This window comes from Eschrichtius robustus, chromosome 6 (assembly GCF_028021215.1).
Source record: "Eschrichtius robustus isolate mEscRob2 chromosome 6, mEscRob2.pri, whole genome shotgun sequence".
NCBI lineage: Eukaryota > Metazoa > Chordata > Mammalia > Artiodactyla > Eschrichtiidae > Eschrichtius > Eschrichtius robustus.
The window spans coordinates 64,585,302-64,607,432 of NC_090829.1; the positions used below are offsets into that span (position 1 = coordinate 64,585,302).

The window sequence follows — 22,131 nt, forward strand, 5'->3', positions numbered from 1 at the left end:
GTGGGATTCTCATTGTGGTGGCTTCTCTTGTTGCGGAGCACGGGCACTAGGCGCGCGGGCTTCAGTAGTTGTGGTTTGCAGGCTCTAGAGTGCAGGCTCAGTAGTTGTGGCGCACGGGCTTAGTTGCTCCACGGCATGTGGGATCTTCCCAGACCAGGGCTCAAACCCGTGTCCCCTGCATTGGCAGTCGGATTCTTAACCACTGTGCCACCAGGGAAGCCCTGTCTTCATTTCTTTTCATTCTTTTTTCTTTATTCTGTTCCGCAGCAGTGAATTCCACCGTCTGTCTTCCAGGTCACTTATCTGTTCTTCTGCCTCAGTTATTCTGCTATTGATTCCTTCTAGTGTAGTTTTCATTTCAGTTATTGTATTGTTCATCTCTGTTTGTTTGTTCTTTAATTCTTCTAGGCGTTTGTTATTTAATTCTTCTAGGACTTTGTTAAACATCTCTTGCATCTTCTTGATCTTTGCCTCCATTCTTTTTCCAAGGTCCTGTATCACCTTCACTATCACTATTCTGAATTCTTTTTCTGGAAGGTTGCCTATCTGCACTTCATTTAATTGTTTTTCTGGGGTTTTATCTTGTTCCTTCATCTGGTACATAGCCCTCTGCCTTTTCATTTTGTCTGTCTTTCTGTGAATGTGGTTTTCCTTCCACAGGCTGCAGGATTGTCATTCTTCCTGCTTCTGCTGACTGGCCTCTGGTGGATGGGGCTATCTAAGAGGCTTGTGCAAGCTTCCTGATGGGAGGGACTGGTGGTGGGTAGAGCTGGGTGTTGCTCTGGTGGGCAGAGTTCAGTAAAACTTTAATCCCCTTGTCTGCTGATGGGTGGGGCTGAGTTCCCTCCCTGTTGGTTGTATGGGCTGAGGCAGCTCAGCACTGGAGGCTACAGGCTCTTTGGTGGGGCTATATGGCAGACTCCAGGAGGGCTCACGCCAATGAGTACTTCCCAGAACTTCTGCTGCCGGTGTCCTTGTCCCTGTGGTGAGGCACAGCCACCCCCCGCCTCTGCAGGAGACCCTCTAACAGTAGCAGGTACGTCTAGTTCAGTCTCCTATGGGGTCACTCCTACTTCCTTCTGGGTCCTGATGTGCACATTACTTTGTGTGTGCCCTCCAAGAGTGGAGACTCCAGTTTCCCCCAGTCCTGTCAAAGTCCTGCAATCAAATCCTGCTAGCCTTCAAACTCTGATTCACTGGGAATTCCTCCTCCCATTGCCAGATCCCCAGGTTGGGAAGCCTAACGTGGGGCTCACAACCTTCACTCCAGTGGGTGGACTTCTGTGGTATAATTGTTCTCCAGTTTGTGAGTCACCACCCAGTGGTTATGGGATTTGATTTTATTGTGATTGCACCCCTCCTTCCGTCTCATTGCAGCTTCTCCTTTGTCTTTGGATGTGGGGTATCTTTTTTGGTGAGTTCCAGTGTCTTCCTCTTGATGATTGTTCAGCAGTTAGTTGTGATTCTGGTGCTCTCGCAAGAGGGAGTGAGCGCACATCCTTCTACTCTGCCATCTTGAACCAAGTTACGCGTGTGCAATTTTTTGCTAAGATGGATCCCACCACAGAGGTCTGTGGGTGCATGTCCACACTTATTGTGGGGTGGCACCCCCTCCCTTTCTGACCCCCAAGGAGCCTTCCTGCACATGTGCAGACAGGGAAATTTTCTTTGACCTCAACAGTGGTCATCTTATCTCTTCACTTCAGCAGAGCTCAGCTTCTGCCACTACCTTTGTCCTTGGAGTGTCTGGGTGAGAACAAAGCTTTAATTTTACTCCACTTGACAAACACAGCTGTTCGACCCAGGGACCCATCTATCTTCTACCTCACCCCCACTTGGGCCCTAGCCCAGCCAAAGCCCCCTGCCTTAGCAGGGAGGGTTCTTTTTCCATTCGGATTTACACAGCCAATAACAAAATGGATGCTAAGACTGAAATAGCACAGGCTTTAATCAATGGCCAGAGAATGGAGAAGCAGGAACTTAGTTTGAAAATCAACTTCTCCTTGCAAAACCACCGGAATCACAACTAACTGCTGAACAACCACTGACAGGAAGACACTGGAACTAACCAAAAAAGATACCCCACAGCCAAAGACAAAGGAGAAGCCAGAATGAGACGGTAGGAGTGGCGCAATCACAATAAAATCAAATCCCATAATTCCTGGGTGGGTGACTCACAAACTGGAGAACACATACCACAGAAGTCCACCCACTGGATTGAAGGTTCTGAGCCCATGTCAGGCTTCCCAACTTGGGGGTCTCACAATGGGAGGAGGAATTCCTAGAGAATCAGACTTTGAAGGCTAGTGGGATTTGATTGCAGGACTACAACAGGACTGGGGGAAACAGAGACTCCACTCTTGGAGGGCACACACAAAGTAGTGTGCGCATCGGGACCCAGGGGAAGGAGCAGTGACAGCAGGGGAGACTGAACCAGACCGACCTGCTAGTGTTGGAGGGTCTCCTGAAGAGGCGGGGTGTGGCTGTGTCTCACCGTGAGGACAAGGACACTGGCAGCAAAAGTTTTGGTAAGTACTCCTTGGTGTGAGCCCTCCCAGAGTCCTCCATTAGCCCCACGAAAAAGCCTGGGTAGGCTCCAGTGTTGGGTCACCTCAGGCCAAACAACCAACAGGGAGGGGACCCACCCAGGTCCACCCATCAGCAGACAATCGGAGTAAAGTTTTACTGAGCTCTACCCACCACCAGTCCCTCCCATCAGGAAACTTTCACAAGTCTCTTAGATAGCCTCATCCACCAGAGAGCAGACAGCAGAAGCAAGAAGAACTACAATCCTGCAGCCTGTGGAACAAAAACCACATTCACAGAGAGATAGACAAGATGAAAAGGCAGAGGGCTATGTACCAGATGAAGGAACAAGATAAAACCCCAGAAAATCAACTAAATGAAGTGGAGGTAGGCAACCTTCCAGAAAAAGAATTCAGAATAATGATAGTGAAGATGATCCAGGACCTCGGAAAAAGAATGGAGGCAAAGATCGAGAAGATGCAAGAAATGTTTAACAAAGATCTAGAAGAATTAAAGAACAAACAAACAGAGATGAACAATACAATAACTGAAATGAAAAATACACTAGAAGGAATCAATAGCAGAATAACTGAGGCAGAAGAACAGATAAGTGACCTGGAAGACAGAATGGTGGAATTCATTGCTGTGGAATAGAATAAAGAAAAAAGAATGAAAAGAAATGAAGACAGCCTAAGAGACCTCTGGGACAACATTAAACGCAACAACATTCGCATAACAGGGGTCCCAGAAGGAGAAGAGAGAGAGAAAGGACCTGAGAAATATTTGAAGAGATTATAGTTGAAAATTTCCCTAACATGGGAAAGGAAATAGCCACCCAAGTCCAGGAAGCACAGAGAGTCCCATACAGGATAAACCCAAGGAGAAACATGCCGCGACACATAGTAATCAAATTGGCAAAAATTAAATACAAAGAAAAATTATTGAAAGCAGCAAGGGAAAAATGACAAATAACATACAAGGGAACTCCCATAAGGTTAAGAGCTGATTTCTCAGCAGAAACTCTACAAGCTAGAAGGGAGTGGCATGATATACTTAAAGTGATGAAAGGGAAGACCCTACAACCAAGATTACCCTACCCAGCAAGTATCTCATTCAGATTCGACGGAGAAATCAAAAGCTTTACAGACAAGCAAAAGCTTAAGAGAATTCAGCACCACCAAACCAGCTCTACAGCAAATGCTAAAGGAACTTCTGTAAGTGGGAAACACAAGAGAAGAAAAGGACCTACAAAAAACCCCAAAACAATTAAAAAATTGTAATAGGAACATACATATCAATAATTACCTTAAACGTGAATGGATTAAATACTCCAACCAAAAGACACAGGCTCTCCGAATGGATACAAAAACAAGACCCATATATATGCTGTCTACAAGAGACCCACCTCAGACCTACGGACACATACAGACTGAAAGTGAGAGGATGGAAAAAGGTATTCCATGCAAATGGAAATCAAAAGAAAGATGGAATAGCAATACTCATATCAGATAAAATAGACTCTAAAATAAAGAATGTTACAAGAGACAAGGAAGGACATTACATAATGATCAAGGGATCAATCCAAGAAGAAGATATAACAATTATAAATATATATGCACCCAACATAGGAGCACCTCAATACATAAGGCAACTGCTAACAGCTATAAAAGAGGGAATCAACAGTAACACAATAATAGTGGGGGACTTTAACACCTCACTTACACCAATGGACAGATCATCCAAACAGAAAATTAATAAGGGAACACAAGCTTTAAATGACACAATAGACCAGATAGATTTAATTGATATTTATAGGACATTCCATCTGAAAGCAGCAGATTACACTTTCTTCTCAAGTGCACACGGACCATTCTCCAGGATAGATTACATCTTGGGTCACAAATCAAGCCTCAGTAAATTTACGAAAATTGAAATCCTATCAAGCATCTTTTCTGACCACAACGCTATGACATTAGAAATCAATTACAGGGAAAAAAACGTAAAAAACACAAACACATCGTGGCTAAACAATACGTTACTAAATAACCAAGAGATTACTGAGGAAATCAAAGAGGAAATCAAAAAATACCTAGAGACAAATGAGAGTGAAAACATGATGATCCAAAACCTATGGGATGCAGCAAAAGCAGTTCTCAGAGGGAAGTTTATACCTATACAAGCCTACCTCAAGAAACAAGAAAAATCTCAAATAAACAATCTAACCTTACACCTAAAGGAACTAGAGAAAGAAGAACGAAAAAACCCCAAAATTAGTAGAAGGAAGGAAATCATAAAGATCAGAGCAGAAATAAGTGAAATAGAAACAATGAAAACAATAGCAAAGATCAATAAAACTGAAAGCTGGTTCTTTGAGAAGATAAACAAAATTGATAAACCTTTAGCCAGACTCATCAAGAAAAAGAGGGAGAGGACTCAAATCAATAAAATTAGAAATGAAAAAAGGAGAAGTTACAACGGACACCGCAGAAATACAAAGCATCCTAAGAGACTACTACAAGCAACTCTATGACAATAAAATGGACAACCTGGAAGAAATGGACAAATTCTTAGAAAGGTATAACCTTCCGAGACTGAACCAGGAAGAAATGGAAAATATGCACAGACAAATCACAAGTAATGAAATTGAAATTGTGATTAAAAATCTTCCAACAAACAAAAGTCCAGGACCAGATGGCTTCACAGGTGAATTCTATCAGACATTTAGAGAAGAGCTAACACCCATCCTTCTCAAACTCTTCCAAAAAATTGCAGAGGAAGGAACACTCCCAAACTCATTCTATGAGGCCACCATCACCCTGATACCAAAACCAGACAAAGATACTACAAAAAAAGAAAATTACAGACCAGTATCACTGATGAATATAGATGCAAAAATCCTCAACACAATACTAGCAAGCAGAATCCAACAACACATAAAAAGGGATCATACACCATGATCAAGTGGGATTTATCCCAGGGATGCAAGGATTCTTCAATATATGCAAGTCAATCAATGTGATAGACCATATTAACAAATTGAAGAATAAAAACCATATATGATCATCTCAATAGATGCAGAAAAAGCTTTTGGCAAAATTCAACACCCATATATGATAAAAACTCTCCAGAAAGTGGGCATAGAGAGAAACTACCTCAACATAATAAAGGCCATATACAACAAACCCACAGCCATCATTCTCAATGGTGAAAAACTGAAATCATTTCCTCTAAGGTCAGGAACAAGTCAAGGATATTCACTCTCATCCCTATTATTCAACATAGTTTTGGAAGTCCTCACCATGGCAATCAGAGAAGAAAAAGAAATAAAAGGAATACAAATTGGAAAAGAAGAAGTGAAACTGTCACTGTTTGCAGATGACATGGTACTATACATAGAGAATCCTAAAGATGCTACCAGAAAACTACTAGAGCTAATCAATGAATTTGGTAAAGTTGCAGGGTACAAAATTAATGCACAGAAATCTCTTGCATTCCTATACACTAAAGATGAAAAATCTGAAAGAGAAATTAAGGAAACACTCCCATTTACCATTGCAACGAAACAAATAAAATACCTAGGAATAAACCTACCTAGGGAGACAAAAGACCTGTATGCAGAAAACTATAAGACACTGATGAAAGAAATTAAAGATGATACCAACAAATGGAGAGATATACCATGTTCTTGGATTGGAAGAATCAATATTGTGAAAATGACTACACTATCCAAAGCAATCTACAGATTCAATGCAATCCCTATCAAATTACCAATGGCATTTTTTATGGAACTAGAACAAAAAATCTTAAAATTTGTATGGAGACACAAAAGATCCCGAATAGCCAAAACAGTCTTGAGGGAAAAAAACGGAGCTGGAGGAATCAGACTCCCTGACTTCAGACTATACTACAAAGCTACAGTAATCAAGACAATATGGTAATGGCACAAAAACAGAAATATATATCAATGGAACAAGGTAGAAAGCCCAGAGATAAGCCCACTCATCTATGGTCAACTAATCTATGACAAAGTAGGCAAGGATATACAATGGAGAAAAGACTGTCTCTTCAATAAGTGGTGCTGGGAAAACTGGACAGCTACATGTAAAAGAATGAAATTAGAACACTCCCTAACACCATACACAAAAATAAACTCAAAATGGATTAGAGACCTAAGTGTAAGACCGGACACTATAAAACTCTTAGAGGAAAACATAGGAAGAACACTCTTTGACATCAATCACAGTAAGATCTTTTTTGATCTGCCTGCTAGAGTAATGGAAATAAAAACAAAAATAAAGAAATGGAACCTAATGAAACTTAAAAGCTTTTGCAGAGCAAAGGAAACCAGAAACAAGATGAAAAGACAACCCTCTGAATGGGAGAAAATATTTGCAAACGAATCAACGGACAAGGGATTAATCTCCAAAATATATAACAGCTCATGCAGCTCAATATTACAGAAACAAACACCCCAATCCAAAAATGGGCAGAAGACCTAAGTAGACATTTCTCCAAAAAGACATACAGATGGCCAAGAAGCACATGAAAGCTGCCCAACATCACTAATTATTAGAGAAAAGCAAATCAAAACTACAATGAGGCATCACCTCACACCAGTTAGAATGGGCATCATCAGAAAATCTACAAACAAGAATGCTGGAGAGGGTGTGGAGAAAAGGGAACCCTCTTGTACTGTTGGTGGGAATGTAAATTGATACAGCCACTATGAAGAACAGTATGGAGGTTCCTTAAAAAACTAAAAATAGAATTACCATATGACCCAGCAATCCCACTACTGGGCATATACCCAGAGAAAACCATAATTCAAAAAGACACATGCACCCCAGTGTTCATTGCAGCACTATTTACAATAGCCAGGTCATGGAAATAACCTCCATGCCCATCGACAGACAAATGGATAAAGAAGAAGTGGTACATATATACAATGGAATATTACTCAGCCATAAAAAGGAATAAACTTGGGTCATTTGTAGAGACGTGGATGGATCTAGAGACTGTCATCCAGAGTGAAGTATGTCAGAAATAGAAAAACAAATATTGTATATTAACACATATATGTGGAACCTAGAAAAATGGTACAGATGAACCGGTTTGCAGGGCAGAAATTGAGACACAGATGTAGAGAACTAATGTATGGACACCAAGGGGGAAAAGCAACAGGGGGTGGGATTGGTGGTGTGATGAATTGGGAGATTGGGATTGACATGTATACACTGATGTGTATAAAATGGATGACTAATGAGAACCTGCTCTATAAAAGAATAAATAAAATAAAATTCAAAAAAAAAAAAGAAAAAGAAATAGTAATGTGCCAGTGTTACTGTCTTACTTTTATAAATGTACCACAGTTATGTATTAGGAGCAAATGGGTGAAGAGTATAAGGGAAGTCTGTATTCTCTGTAACTTTTCTGTAAATCTAAAATTACTCTAAAATAAAATGTTTATTTAAAAAAAAAAAGAAAGAAAATCAACTTCTCAACCTGCTTGAGACACTACATATACAGGAGGGTCGAGGTAAAAGGAGGGAACTGAGTAAAGTGAGGGAGGAGGACTTCTCTGGAGGTCCAGTGCTTAAGACTCCAGGCTTCCACTGCAGGGGGGCATGGGTTCAATCCCTGTTCAGGGAACTAAGATCCCGCATGCCAAGCAGCGCAGCAAAAAAAAAAAAAGAGAGTGAGGAATATTTATGACTTATCTGAGAACAGAGGTGTGGTATGCTAGGAACTGGGACAACACCCGTTTTACAACACCCATTTTCAGTCCTTCTATGGGCTCTTCTGGCTCTTTCCGTGGCAATTGTCAACTATCAGGTGTGTTATTTACCATGCAAATGTATTACAGTGAGCATATAATGAGGGTCTACTGAAGGTCAGGTTTTCTACCACCTTGGACATAGTTGGTTCTAACTGGTTTGGTGGGCTCTTGTTTTTCTCTTCTGGTGGTTTCCTGTAAGACTAGGATAACACCTCCCTGCAGCTGAAGGGGGAGGATTAGAGCTCAAGGCTAACAGTCTTGGTAACATTTGGAGAGGGGAACGGGCAGATCTGTAGAAAACATAGGATACAGAACTGGCAAGTTAAATGACTTATTAGATATGAGAAGGAAAGAGAGGGAAGAGAAACATTAAGCACTTAGCTATGCTGGGCATTGAAGTAGCCCTTTCATATACATCAACACATTTGATGTGCCCACAGATCTGAGAGCCGGGTTTGGTGAACTCTGTTTTGCAGATGAGGAAATAGGCTTAGGTAGGGCCTGATGCTATTACTTCTCCACTTGAGGCAGGCCAAGCCATTTGTAGTTGATGTGAGCAAATTTTGTAATAAAATCTAGGACACGGAAAGCTGTACTTGCTTTTGGCATAATATGGCCAAAGTTGTTGGACAGACTGAATAAGATCAAAGTCACATTATTAGAAGGGCTCGCTTTTCTTGAGTACCAGAGGAGTTGGTCCCCAGAAGGAAATTAATTTTCATGGTGGTGAATTATGTTAGATTTTAGGCACGTTAGGCCCAAACCAACAACACCTCACCTATGGGTTTATACCCCGCTTCAGTCAAAGGGCCCAGATCTCTCTTCTGACAGGGGTCAGCAAAAACGAAGTTGGGAGGAAATCTTTTAACACTTCGAGAATGCTGGCCAAGGGAAAATTTGCAAGACTAAAGAATGGCTTGGAGGGCTGGGTCTTCATTGTTCTGTGGAGGGGAGGTAGGTTTTGAGGAAGATGGGGGAGGGGCCATGGAAAGGCTTGAAGGAGAGGATCTCCGCAGGAGGAGGAGGAGGAGCTCTTTTTGGAAAATTAGGGTAACCGGTTAGGATATCCTGTGAAAACTGAAGCAATGAGGTTGTGCTCCTCTGGCGGTACATGGGTGCAAGTTATCCAAACCAAGGGCAGAAATCTCAGTATCCTTGTTACTCCATGTGATTTTGGGATTCTCCTCTGGGCCTCCAGTGAAGAGTTCCTGAGTCTGGGAATGGCTCCGGCAGTAGTGGATTTGGGGTTAAGGATAATCCCACTCCTTGGTCAGTGGATGGGCAGTGGTCCACGCCTCTACTGTGGACGACAGGACATCGAAGGCACCAACTGGCAGACGAGACCCAGGCAGAAGCGACTGTAAGGCTGAATCCCCTTTCCTTCTCCATTTCAGAGGGTGACTAGAGAACTAGGAGGACACAAAGGTGATGTATGTGTGCAGAGGGGCTGGCAGAGTTATTGTTTGCTGATGAGGTCCAGAGATTCGGACTGAGGTTTGTAATCCCAAAGCCCTCCCACTTTTCACGGCGGGTGACCTATGTTTCAGTATTGGGTATGTGAGGGTGCTCTTAATGAGGCCGGAAAAGAAAAAAAAATTGTGTTGTGGTGTCGTAGTAGTCTGCTCTGAGACTTGATGCCAATGTTTCTTAAATCTTGGTGGCCAGAACCTGGGAGAAGCTGCTCTTCTAACTAAAGCAGCTTGCAGTTTTCTGATTTATGTTTTAATGAAGACCACTCTTTTGTTTTGGAGAATTCCTTTCCAATACTTGAGTGGTCTTCTTGGTTTGGCAAAAGCAAAGACTTCTATAGTGGAATGGACAGTTGGGACACAGCTGAACTGCCCTGCATAATAATGCCAATGGTAATCTCCTTTTAAGTTAACTTGCGAGACCAGCCTGAAATGGGTAGACGCAAATGTGGAAGGGAAATTATCTTCTGTTGGTGACACGTAGAAGTTGTTGAGAAGAGTGGAGAGATGACCTTGAGGGGCCCAGAATCCTTTTGGGAGGCAATGGGCTATAGATGCTGTACTTGTAATAGCCACTTCTGAATCTTCTCAGCTTTATATTAATAATTCTCCTATTATTCCCAAACTATCTGTAACAGACAGGTGTTAGCTATATTTTAGGGAATTGAGGGAGGATCCCATGTTCACACTTAGGATTTGCTTCTACCCTCTAGGACCTGCCCTCATCCCCCCAGGCCAGTGTGGTGGTAGCCACAGGTGGGTTGCTGTTGCTTCTGGGGCTCTAGTGGGTGGCTTGCTGCAGAAAGAATCTAGGAAGAATGTCTATCGAGCAAATGATGAGGCTTACTGGGGAGTGCCTGTGTTGAAGTTCAAGCAAATCTGGAAGTCTGACCTTAACTGAATCACAGACTAAGGATCAAGTGCATTCAGGGATGGATTCGTGGGGCATGAAAACATTTGAGGATTCCCAAGAGTGTTGGGCCAGGGGACTGGATTTTCCTTTAGTAAGAGGGTGGGTCCTTTTCTGTTGTTGATAATTAACCTGAAGTAGGACCTCTAGATAAGAGAGGGAGAGTAATTAGCAGCACTCCCTGCCAGCTCAGGGGGGGACTAGTAGGTACTAGTAGGCCACAGGTAGCTTTTCATCCTTAAGTTTCTGTGAAGCCTTCCTTGACTTGTGCCCTTTCCTTAACTTCCCTAGCCGACGGTTTTCCTTTCTCTGGCTCCTACTGCACTTTCTACCCACCTTTATCAGAGCAGCCAATTATCTTTTTAAAAATTTAATTGAAGTATAGTTTACTTACAGCCAATTATCTTGTATTGTAATTTGTAATCATGTTTCTGCCAGTAGACGGACTTCAAGGGCGAGGGACTGTGGCGCTGGTACACAGACTGCGGTTCAAATTCCAGCTGTGCCACTAGCTAGCTTTTTGACTTTAGGCAATTACTTAATCGCTCTATGCCTGGATTTCCTTATTAAAAATGGGCACAAGGCTCCGCATCGCCTGCGGTTGCTGGGAGAAATGAAGGTGACTGCGTGTAAAATACCAGACATAAAGTATGTGAAAAGTAAGGGGCGCCTAGCAGCGTAAACGTTTGTTAATTAACCCAACCTTTATTTGGTGCACTCAAACATTTACTGATCACCTACTGTGTTTCAGGGCTGGGAGCGCTCCCTCCCGGGTGGAGAAACGTCACGTGCGGCCCGTGGGCCTTGTCCCGCGGGCAGCCTCAGGACTGGCTCCGCCGAAGAGAAAACCCCGCCCACAGCCCTTGCGATCTCGTTAGCGATTGGGCTGGGACCATCCCGCAGGCATTCTGGTTGCTAGGCTCGGGAGGTGGGGACCTAGATTGCGCCTGCGCAGGTTGAGGGCGAAGATGCTTTCCGGTCGGGCGGGAGGAGGTGACGTCAGAAGCGGTGGCAAGCGGGGGCGTCCTGTAGCTCAGGTGACGTTGTATCTGTGGGCCCTAGGACTGCGTCACAAGTCGGCGACTGAGCTTTGGCGTTGGTGGTCGAGGCAGCGAAGGCGGCAGCGGCGGCGACAGCTCTGGGGTTTGCGTCTCGGGGTGTGTCGGCCGCCGCTGCTGCTTGGGCCTGGTATGTACAAATGGCTGGTTAGGATTCTCGGCACCATTTTCCGTTTCTGTGATCGGCCGGTGCCCCCTGCCCGGGCCTTCCTGAAGAGGCGGCGCTCGAACAGGTGAGAGGAGAGGGGGCCGAGCGCCGGCCTGGCTGTTCCCCTCCCCCACCCCGGGCTCGGCCGGCATAGCGCTGATCCAGCCAGGCAGGCCCCGCTCGGCAGAAACAGGTAGCTGGGGCGGAGGCGGTTAGAGGTGCGTGTCGCGGATGCCCTGGTGACGTAGTCGCTCCTCCGCGCTGTGCAGATGCGAATCCTGATGATGGAAGGAGCTAGTGGTCGGTGACGGTTAGCATCTTTCTTGTCAGAGTTCAAGCTGGTTGCTGTCAACAAATGGGGCTGTATCATATTTTGCTGCTCTTAGGTTGAAAACTGAAAATTGAAGGAGTACTGTCTTTGTGTGGCTCCTGTTTACAAAGCACACTCCCAAGTGTTATCTGTGCGCAATAAGTGCAGTTAAGGGAAGTGAGACTCACAGCTTGCCCAAAGCCCTTTCGATTACACTTACTGTTCTCTTAGCACCGAGAGACAGCAGCTGTCTTGTTCTGAAACAGCTGTCAAACTGTGTGTGTGTGTGTGTGTGTGTGTGTGTGTGCTTTGCTGGGGAGGGAGAGTGATTCTGTGCTTTAGAATTAGCGTATGAGAAAAAAAAAAGTAGGTACTTCATTCCTTTAAAAATATCACTAGTCTGTACTCTAAAATTCAGTTAAAATTTTTGGGAAACTAAAAGTTGTTCTCAGCATTTACCTGTTGGTTTGTCCTATTTCATAGTGTCTATCCCCTTCCCTAAGAATTAATCTAGAGAATAAAGTACCATACCAATTCTATACATAACCTCCCAACTTTTAATGATCAAGTGTTAATTTCATTTTTTAAATTAAGCCTCAAGATCATTGGAGGATGATTTCTTGGAGCTTGAGAAAACAAGATGATTACTTAATGTATGAGTCTAAGAATTCAGATCATTGATGAATTGGCTGTGAGCTAAATTCCATCATGTGTTCCAGAGAGGGCAAGGTTTTAACGTATTCTTTCTACCTTTCTGTAGGGTTGATATAAGGATCATTTGACAACAAGTTGTAAAGTACCTAAAATGATGCTTAGGGTATATAAGGGTAGTGTTTGTATATTCTGCCCCAAGGGCCTTGTGCAGAGGCTGGTGCCTGACAGGCACTTGGTACATATTTATTGAATAAGGAAATGTTAATTTCCTCTCCCGTGTCCTTTATTTTCACTGCGAATCTCTGCTGGTCAGGGAAATAGTGGCTTGTAGGTCAAACTCCTGTTCTTTACCACATCCTTTATCTAAAACAACTCTTTTAAATGTAAGCCATTTTTCAGTCCAGATGAAGATAGTAAGTCTGAATGGTATTCTCCTGGGATTTATTCTGTTCATTTTTTTCGTAAATATGATCATTCATAATCATCTTTAGAAGGATGATTATACCATGAACCTTTAATATTCTTGAGGTATAGGTCCAGAAAGTTTCCTGAATTTCCAAATTCTTTGTTATCACTGTAACATAGTTTCCATGATAAAAATGCAGTTAAATATAACACCTTTTTCTGGCTGAGAACTATCTTTTGAGGCTTCTTGTATTGTCTACTTCTATCTGAAGTAGAAAGTGACTTTCTTTGGGGAGGGTGTCATCTTTCAAAAGGAAATTATTTGTTCTTAAATCATGTCTGGAGAGAAAAGGAATAGCATAGTCCTAAGCTTTTACCTATATTCATTTACTAGTTAAATGATTTCTGACCAGTTTCATGTTTGTACTTTAGCCAGACTACAGATTATTATGTAATAGGGAGTTTTGGATCTCATATAGTTGAAACCATAGTGTTATGTCCTCAAATGCTAAAGGCCTACTATAGCATAAACGTTAGTTGGATCTCATTTTATGACAAAGTGAATGGAAGGGGGTGTGTTGCATGAATAGTAAGCTTACTTATAGGAGTGCGTATGTGTGTATATGAATATATGCATATATATCTCTTTTCTTTTTTTTCAGCACTCTGCTTTCTACAGTGGACACTGATGAAATACCAGCCAAAAGACCGAGATTAGGTATTAAATATTAATTTTAAAAGTTAGTTTTTTATATAAGAAAAGTTTATGTATGGACAAAATTCAAAAGATAAAAAGTACATACAGTGAAAAGTAAGTCTCTTTCCTGTCCCTCTTCTACTCAGTTATCTTCTCTAGAGGTAACCAGTGTTAGCAGAGACGTAAGTATCTTTCCAGATAAATAAGCCTGTATGTTGAAAGTGCATTTCAAAATTCCAAATCTTCCTATACAGAAAAGGTGCTTTTTAAATTTGGGGAGAAAACACTGTAAAAACTACTTCAAACTGAGTCATCTAGTTCAGATAGCTGAGTGAACCAGTGTAATCTGTTAACTCAAATTGTTTACTTCCCTATATCTGAAGGGCTAGACATTGCTTGGTAGAAGAGAATAAAACTAGATTAGAGTAAAGAGAAAAGGCACAGTGGAATACTATAGTAATACTTTCCTCTTTCTCAAAAATGCACGTGAATTTGAATCTACCTCCAGATGAGGTAAAGAGTGGACATGTCTGTGTTAAGATTTCATTTAAATCCAATGAGTGCTTATGGAGCCTGTCTTACTGTTAAGCAATGTGTTAGGTTCCACAGGAAGTACAAAAATAAGTATGACAGGGTCTCTTTTTAAGGACCTTAAAATTGTAGGGGGTGTATGATTATATAGTGGGGGGTTTTAAGACAAGTACATAAATAATACTAATGTCTATGAGGATATGATAAGTGATATAAGAAAGGTAGTAACAAAATACTGTCCATTTTTCTGCTGGTTAAGAGTCTCAGTAAATATTTGATGAAGGATCTAATATGTGAAATGAGTCTTGAAGCATAGATAGGGTATCAACAGAGAGCAATAGGAAGGAAAAGCATTCTTGGCAGAGGGAACAGTATGGGAAATTATGTAATTCAGGAAATAGCAAATAGAACTTAGGGAAAAAGTTGACCAAAGAGAGAGTTCAAAGTACAGAGGGACTTTGAATGCCAGGAATTTATACTAAATTCATTAGGACAGTATTTCCCAAAGCACAGGATAGATACCAATTCAAGAAATGATTTTAGGAGATACAACATTCATAGCATTAAGTATCATCTGAATTATGTTATAAACTAAAAATGTTGTATCCTTTTCAGTTATTTTTAATTTATGATTATTTTAAGCAGAAAACATGTTGATTTAATGCTAGCATGTATTTAAAACTTGTCTAATACATGCTAATCTTCCCTTTTTTAACAGGCCCAGCTAGAACTTAATATTGTTGTTTTCATTTCCTCATAAGGCAAATGAGGTTGCTTTACATCAACAGTAGTAATATAAAGTTACCTTTCACAAATACATTTGTTTAGCAAAAAAAAGTGAGTCAATTTTATAGAAAAATATAAATAAACAGCTGTATGTGGTTAAAAACAAAAAACAAAAATCTTTGATGGTGGTATTAGAGAAGGTTCCTGAAATAATTCTGGTATGTTAAGGTTCTCACCGTCCATGATTTCCACGAAATATATATTAAGATTTTCTGACTAGAAACTATAGAAGGGAGCCTAAGCCAAGGGGGAAGCAGTGGGTAGCAGAGATAATACTTCCTGGTAGAGTTTGTAAAGGTCTCTAGCAGTGCTGGCCAGTAGAACTCTCTGAGATGATGGCTATTGAGTACCTGAAGTGGGGCTATGCAACTGAGGAACTGAATTTAATTTTAATTAAATTTAAACTTGGGTAACTACCTGTTGATACTGGCTACTATATTGGACCGTATGAGTCTGTTGGCTGCTTTGGAGAGAAAAAAAGGAAGAGTGAAAAGAAGAAGCAGCTTAGAATTGCAGACTCATGATCTTACAGATGAAAGGGATCTGAAGCGATCTACTTAGTCTAGTCTCAGCAAAATAAGATGGTCTTATCTTCATTTTACAGATGAGGTGGGCCTTCCTGCCTGCTTTTTTTTTTTTAATTAATTAATTAATTTATTTATGTCTGTGTTGGGTCTTCGTTTCTGTGCGAGGGCTTCCTCTAGTTTTGGCAAGCGGGGGCCGCTCTTCATCGCGGTGCGCGGGCCTCTCACTATCGCGGCCTCTCTTGTTGCGGAGCACAGGCTCCAGACGCGCAGGCTCAGTAGTTGTGGCTCACGGGCCTAGTTGCTCCGCGGCATGTGGGATCTTCCCAGACCAGGGCTCGAACCCGTGTCCCCTGCACTAGCAGGCAGACTCCCAACCACTGCGCCACCAGGGAAGCCCTGCTTTTTTTTTTTTAATCAATGAGATCTTTTGACATAATTTTGAGGCATACTCAGATTTTGACAAAACTTATGGGAAAATAAATATCACAGTACTTTTTGTGCGCACTTATGTTATTACACATTTATGTTATTACGAGTACTTCCTGCCGTTTGGAGTCTGGATGACAGTCTGGATGATAAGCACCAATCCCTAAAGTTCTTTTTCTCCCACTTACAGCACAGTAGAATGTAAGTGATATCCCTCAACGTTATTAGAGGGATAACCTGGAATTCTCTCCAGTTCCTAAAATGAGAAATAAGGCATTTGCAAATTTTGGTACTTCTAACTATTCTATAGTGACAGATTACTTCAAATTGGATTCTGCTTTACCCATCTAGCACATCTTTCTTGTTGTTTAAGTTATTCCCCTATCTTCCTGGAAAGTATTTTATATCTTATATGTTCTGGAGTGCTTGATGTTTAAAAGCCACCATTTCACTTTCAGGGTATTTTTCTCTAAAGCAGAATATCGTTAAGATGATGACCCCTTGGGCTTCCCTAGTGGCGCAGTGGTTGAGAGTCTGCCTGCCAATGCAGGGGACACGGGTTCGAGCCCTGGTCTGGGAAGATCCCACATGCCGCGGAGCAACTAGGCCCGTGAGCCACAACTACTGAGCCTGCGCGTCTGGAGCCTGTGCTCCGCAACAAGAGAGGCCGCGACAGTGAGAGGCCCGCGCACCGCGATGAAGAGTGGCCCCCGCTCGCCGCAACTAGAGAAAGCCCTCGCCCAGAAATGAAGACCCAACACAGCCAAAAATAAAATAAATAAATAAGTAAATTTAAGAATAAAGATGTTAATCTGAGATCACAAAACGATCTTTAAAAAAAAAAAAAAAAAGATGATGACCCCTTTATCTCAAAGTAGTGCTTTAGAAAACCTTAATTAGGAAATAGAAAGGAAATTGTAGAAAACAAATCAGCAGTGTAGGAAGTGAGAAGGGGTAGTGTGATAAAAGGAGGAAGTGGGGAAAGCATTGAAATCTACCCCTCACCCTTATTTATTTACTTACTTATTTTGTAATCTTTATTTTTGGTGGCAGGGAGGGGTGAGTCTGAGATCTTCCAACACATCTTCTCCAGTAGAGGCATAGCTTTGTTTCATCCTAGACATTTAGGAGCCACATATCTTATACTTCACTAATTTCCATCCTGGATATAGCCAAGGTAGTAAGTAGTTGTTTAGGACAACTATGTTGTTAACCTGCCTGAGAAGTAAGGACAAACCAGTGAGTAAATGGTAATGCTTCCTAGAATTCTGCCATGCCTAGTAACTATATGCTCCAGGTTGTCTAAGTTATGCCCTTATGTCTCTGGAAAAGATTTATTTTACAGTATATATTCTGGGGAACTCATTGCTTAAAAGCTGTCATTTCAGGACTTTTTTTTGTGAATCAGTATGTGATTTGCTAAAATGATGGTTTCATGCTTTTGTAACCTCCTAGATATTTTACTAAAAAAACCCCAAAATGCTAATGCTGGAATTGCAGTTATTCAGATACGAGAAAAATTATTTTTACAGGTACCTTTTTCTCTCAATGGTTGAAGATAGGACTTCTAATAAAAATTGAGAGAGGCCTTTTCTAAGATATAATCTTTTTTTTTTCTTGCTAAAAGTTTAAGTACTCTATATATGTGTATGTAATCTATATTACACTTTCTAGGTTGCTTTATTCACCAAGTGAAAAACAGTCTCTACAATGCTGCCAGCTTATTTGGATTCCCATTCCAGCTGACCACAAAGCCCATGGTGACTTCTGCTTGTAATGGAACACGGAATGTGGTCCCTTCAGGAGAGGTCAGTGGGGATAGGCTTCACTGGGGCTACTGGTCTTTGTACTTAATCATTAAAGTTAAATTTTAGAAATATTCTCTTTTTAGGAATTAATATGTAGAATGACTTCTTTCCGAAATGTTCATGTCTTAATTAGCCTTGATACAGAGACCAAAAAATGAAAGATTAAGGAATTGCACATTTAAAAAATATTTATAAGGAGCCTAATTACTAATACAGTTGACCTCTGAACAATGCTTGGGTTATGGGCCCCAACTCTCCACACAGTCAAAAACTCACATAGTTGGCCTTCCAGATCCTTGGTTCTGCTGTATCTGAGGTTCTGCATCCGTGGATTCCCAATCAGTAATCATGTAATACACTAGTATTTACTATTTAAAAAAATCCACATTTAATTGGATCCACGGAGTTCAGACCCTTGTTCAAGAGTCAACTCTACATCTGGTTTTCTTGTTTAAATATGTGTGAAGAATCTGGAATTGTTACTTTTTACATCATTTTGTGAGTCTTGGTCTTACTGATGAAGTTTCTTCTGTGAGGTAACTAAATCATCACCAATAGAGTGATTTTTTTTTTTCATATTAAGACTTATTTAAATTCTAAGAGTTAATACAGAGATGATTCTTTTTGATTTTAAGGTATTTTCGAACTCTTCATCTTCTGAACTGACAGATTCCGGATCCTGGAACAACATGCTGAAACTGGGTGAGGTGGTCAAAAACATTTCTGCTTCCCCTACCTCCTTCTGCCTCTGTTCTCTGAGTTTTGGGAATGTGAAAGGAAAACACTGATTTGGCTTCAGATGAGAACACAGATATATTCTCCCTACCGTTCTAAAAAGCAAATAACTTTCCTTTAGTATTGTCTTTGAATTTACTGTTATGTTTCCTATTTGCTGTATCAGCGTCTTTAATGTGACTTAGATCAGGGCTTATTTATTAAAAAGAAAAAAAAAAGTGTTACCTGAGAGCTTACTCTGTCAGACACTGTGCTAAGTTATCAGGAATAACAAAATAATAAAACCTTTAGTAGCAAAATAACAAAACAAAATAATAGAATAATAAAACCTTTAATAACGAAATAGCAAAACAAATAACAACATAATAAAATAACAAAATAATAAAACCCTGCCTTTGAGGGACATCATCTGATGGGGGAGCAACCTTAGGTTTCCAGTTCTCATCATGGTTTTGTGGATTAGGAACCTCCATATCATCCTTAGATCCCGAAATTGAATTGTAATTATTATATATACTATATAAAATGCTCTGGTGGGGAAAAATAGGAAGAAGCCAGAGTCCTGAAAATGATTGTGATCTCTGCCACACAGATAGGCTTGTAAAGTTTGAAAGGAAGGGGGAAACAGAGCTTTTAGAGAAGTTGTGGGTTCAGAAAATTGACATATAGAGAGGATGGTAGATTTATCTTGTGCCTGAAGTACCAGCACTATATTTCTGTGGGTTTGTGTAGCCTAGTCAGAGAAGCATGGGTATTCCTAGGGCAGATTTCTTATATAAAGAAATCCACAATCTCAAATCGGAAATGCTTGAAGATATGTTTGGGAATTCCACATTTTTCAGTTGTTTATTGAATATTATTTTAAAAACCCCAACAGGATTGAACATTGATTCAAGTCAGGTTTTACAAACAAATGAGTGCAGGTCAGTTCACGTTTTGCTGCTACTGACTTAAGAAAAAACTTTGAGCTTTAGACCTCTTTGCATTTTGGTGTCCTCAGGGACTCCAAACCCCTGTAGTAGCTCCAGCAGATAATGTGGCTGATGAAAATTTTGTTACCCTTTTTTGAGGTATAGTAACCGTCTCACAGGTATTAGAAGCTTCCAGGGAAATGTAGTAACAAAGCAGATTTTCATTTAAAAATACTTCTGTTTTCTTGAGAAGAAGAAACAATTTGAAAAATTTACTCAATTTGATTAGATTACAGTTTATAATCATTGAGTTCTTCATGCCTTTTGTTGGCCCCAGCAAGCAAAACTAGTAAAGCTTTCCTATGAATTGTTACTACCTACCTGAGAGCAAAGACAGACTAAGCACTATTGCTTTTCCTTTAACTTTTACAAAATGTGTGCTAGAAAGTAATAGAATTTGAAAAAATAAGATATTTAGTTCTACAGTATAGACTGCTCACAGATTTTCTTTTCTTTTTTTTTTTTAAATTAATTAATTTATTTTTGGCTGTGTTGGGTCTTTGTTGCTGCAAGCAGGCTTTCTCTAGTTGCGGCGAGTGGGGGCTATTCTTTGTTGTGCTGTGCGGGCTTCTCATTTCGGTGGCTGCTCTTGTTGCAGAGCATGGGCTCTAGGTGCGTGGGCTTCAGTAGTTGTGGCTCACGGGCTCTAGAGCGTAGGCTCTGTAGTTGTGGCACACGGGCTTAGCTGCTCCACAGCATGTGTGATCTTCCCGGACCAGGGCCCCAACCTGTGTCCCCTGCATTGGCAGGCGGATTCTTAACCACTGTGCCACCAGGGAAGTCCAGATTTTCTTTTCTAATGCAGACTGTTCACAGCTATTTTTGTGTGTGTTTTTTGTTTTTCTTTTACAATTACAAATGGTTTTTAAAAATAGGTAATAAATCTCCTAATGGAATAAGTGACTATCCAAAGATCAGAGTGACAGTAACTCGAGATCAGCCACGCAGAGTCCTGCCTTCCTTTGGGTAAGTGTTAAATTCTGCCTTTCTGTAAATGGAAACTTAGTAATTTTTAGGTGGTCAGTCTTGCTAGGCATTCTCACTTCTATTATGTAATCTTGTTAAGTAAGTACTCTGAGGTTAGTAACTTGCCAAATATCATACAGCTGGTGAGAGACGTACTCAAGTGTGTGTTACTTTTTCTACCATATCATATGCCTATATAATGTGATTTTGAAAACCTTTAATTTTTAAAATTATTTTTAATTTTTATTTTTTGGCCTCACCATGTTGCTTGTTGGATCTTAGTTCCCCAACCAGGGGTTGAACCCAGACCCTCGACAGTGAAAGCACTGGACTGCCAGGGAATGCCCTTTAAAACCTTTTAAAAAAGAATTGTCACTCACTTCTAAACTTTTTTTTGAAGTATAATATGCATTCAGACCAGTGCAGAAATCATGTATACAATGAATTGTTATTATTTTATTAGTAATTTTCTTCTCTCTGTGTTCTCACTTTCTAGAACTTCTGTTGCTTGGATATCGGACCTTATGGATTGATCTAATTTAATTTTCATATATAATTCTCTTTTGTTTTTGTCCTTACCCTTTTTTAAAAAAAATCTTCTACCACCGAGATAACATATATGTATACTTTTTTTTTTTTTTGGCTTCATAGTTTTTAAGTTGTAAGCATCCTCCCACTCCCTATTCCCCATGGCTTTTTCTTTCTCCAACCATCGAATTCTTATTATAGAGGTGCAATATCTTTTCTTATCTCTCTAAAGCTGTTAATTATTTTAAAATTTCTTCTCCTCCTTGCTTTGTCTGCTTCCTTTGAGTTACTTCTCCCCCTTTGGTTTATTTTGGTTTTATCTTTCTTACGAGTTCTTATTCAAATACCTGGTAATCCTTGGCTATCCACTCATGTTTGAAAATGAGACACTAACTATAAAAAGTAAGGTTCCCTGGAGGTGGATAAATGGCTGATTGTAGGATTAGGAGAGATAAAGTAAAAAATGATTGTGGAACATCCTGTGCCAGCAATTAAAGGAGCCCTAAAAACCTGGGGACATTATCAACATGACACAGGAGGAAACTTGAAGGGGCTTTCACTGGCCAGCTGGGGACAATTTAAGCATCAAATGAATAAAGACAAGAATACACATGTTAATAAATACATAGTGTGGGAGGAAAAGGTCTTTATAGTAGAATGCCAACTAGTAAGTGTAGAAGGAATGATGGAATTAGAAAATCACCATCTTTTAACTATCACAGTAATAACTGATATATACAGGAATTGTCAGTTGAGCTAAAACTAGTAAGTAAAAGTTTTATGAAGTATGGAATATTTATATAAACTCAGAATTTTTCCCCACAAATCACTTACTAATTATAAAGGGAAAAATAGTAACTTCAGAGTGAAGAAACCTGCCTGATGCCACCTTAACCAAAG

General features: G+C 40.6%; 1 protein-coding gene across 1 annotated transcript in view; it reads left to right on the forward strand.

The window, feature by feature from the left end:
• Positions 1-11,724: 11,724 nt before the first annotated feature.
• Positions 11,725-22,131, forward strand: part of SENP2 (SUMO specific peptidase 2) — a 30,199-nt gene continuing 19,792 nt past the window's right edge. Inside the window, exons 1-5 of the mRNA XM_068546397.1 lie at positions 11,725-11,972; positions 13,919-13,974; positions 17,898-18,031; positions 18,667-18,733; positions 20,613-20,703. Coding sequence (XP_068402498.1) covers positions 11,872-11,972; positions 13,919-13,974; positions 17,898-18,031; positions 18,667-18,733; positions 20,613-20,703 — 449 coding nt within the window. The 5' untranslated portion in view covers positions 11,725-11,871. The remainder of the gene's footprint in view (positions 11,973-13,918; positions 13,975-17,897; positions 18,032-18,666; positions 18,734-20,612; positions 20,704-22,131) is intronic.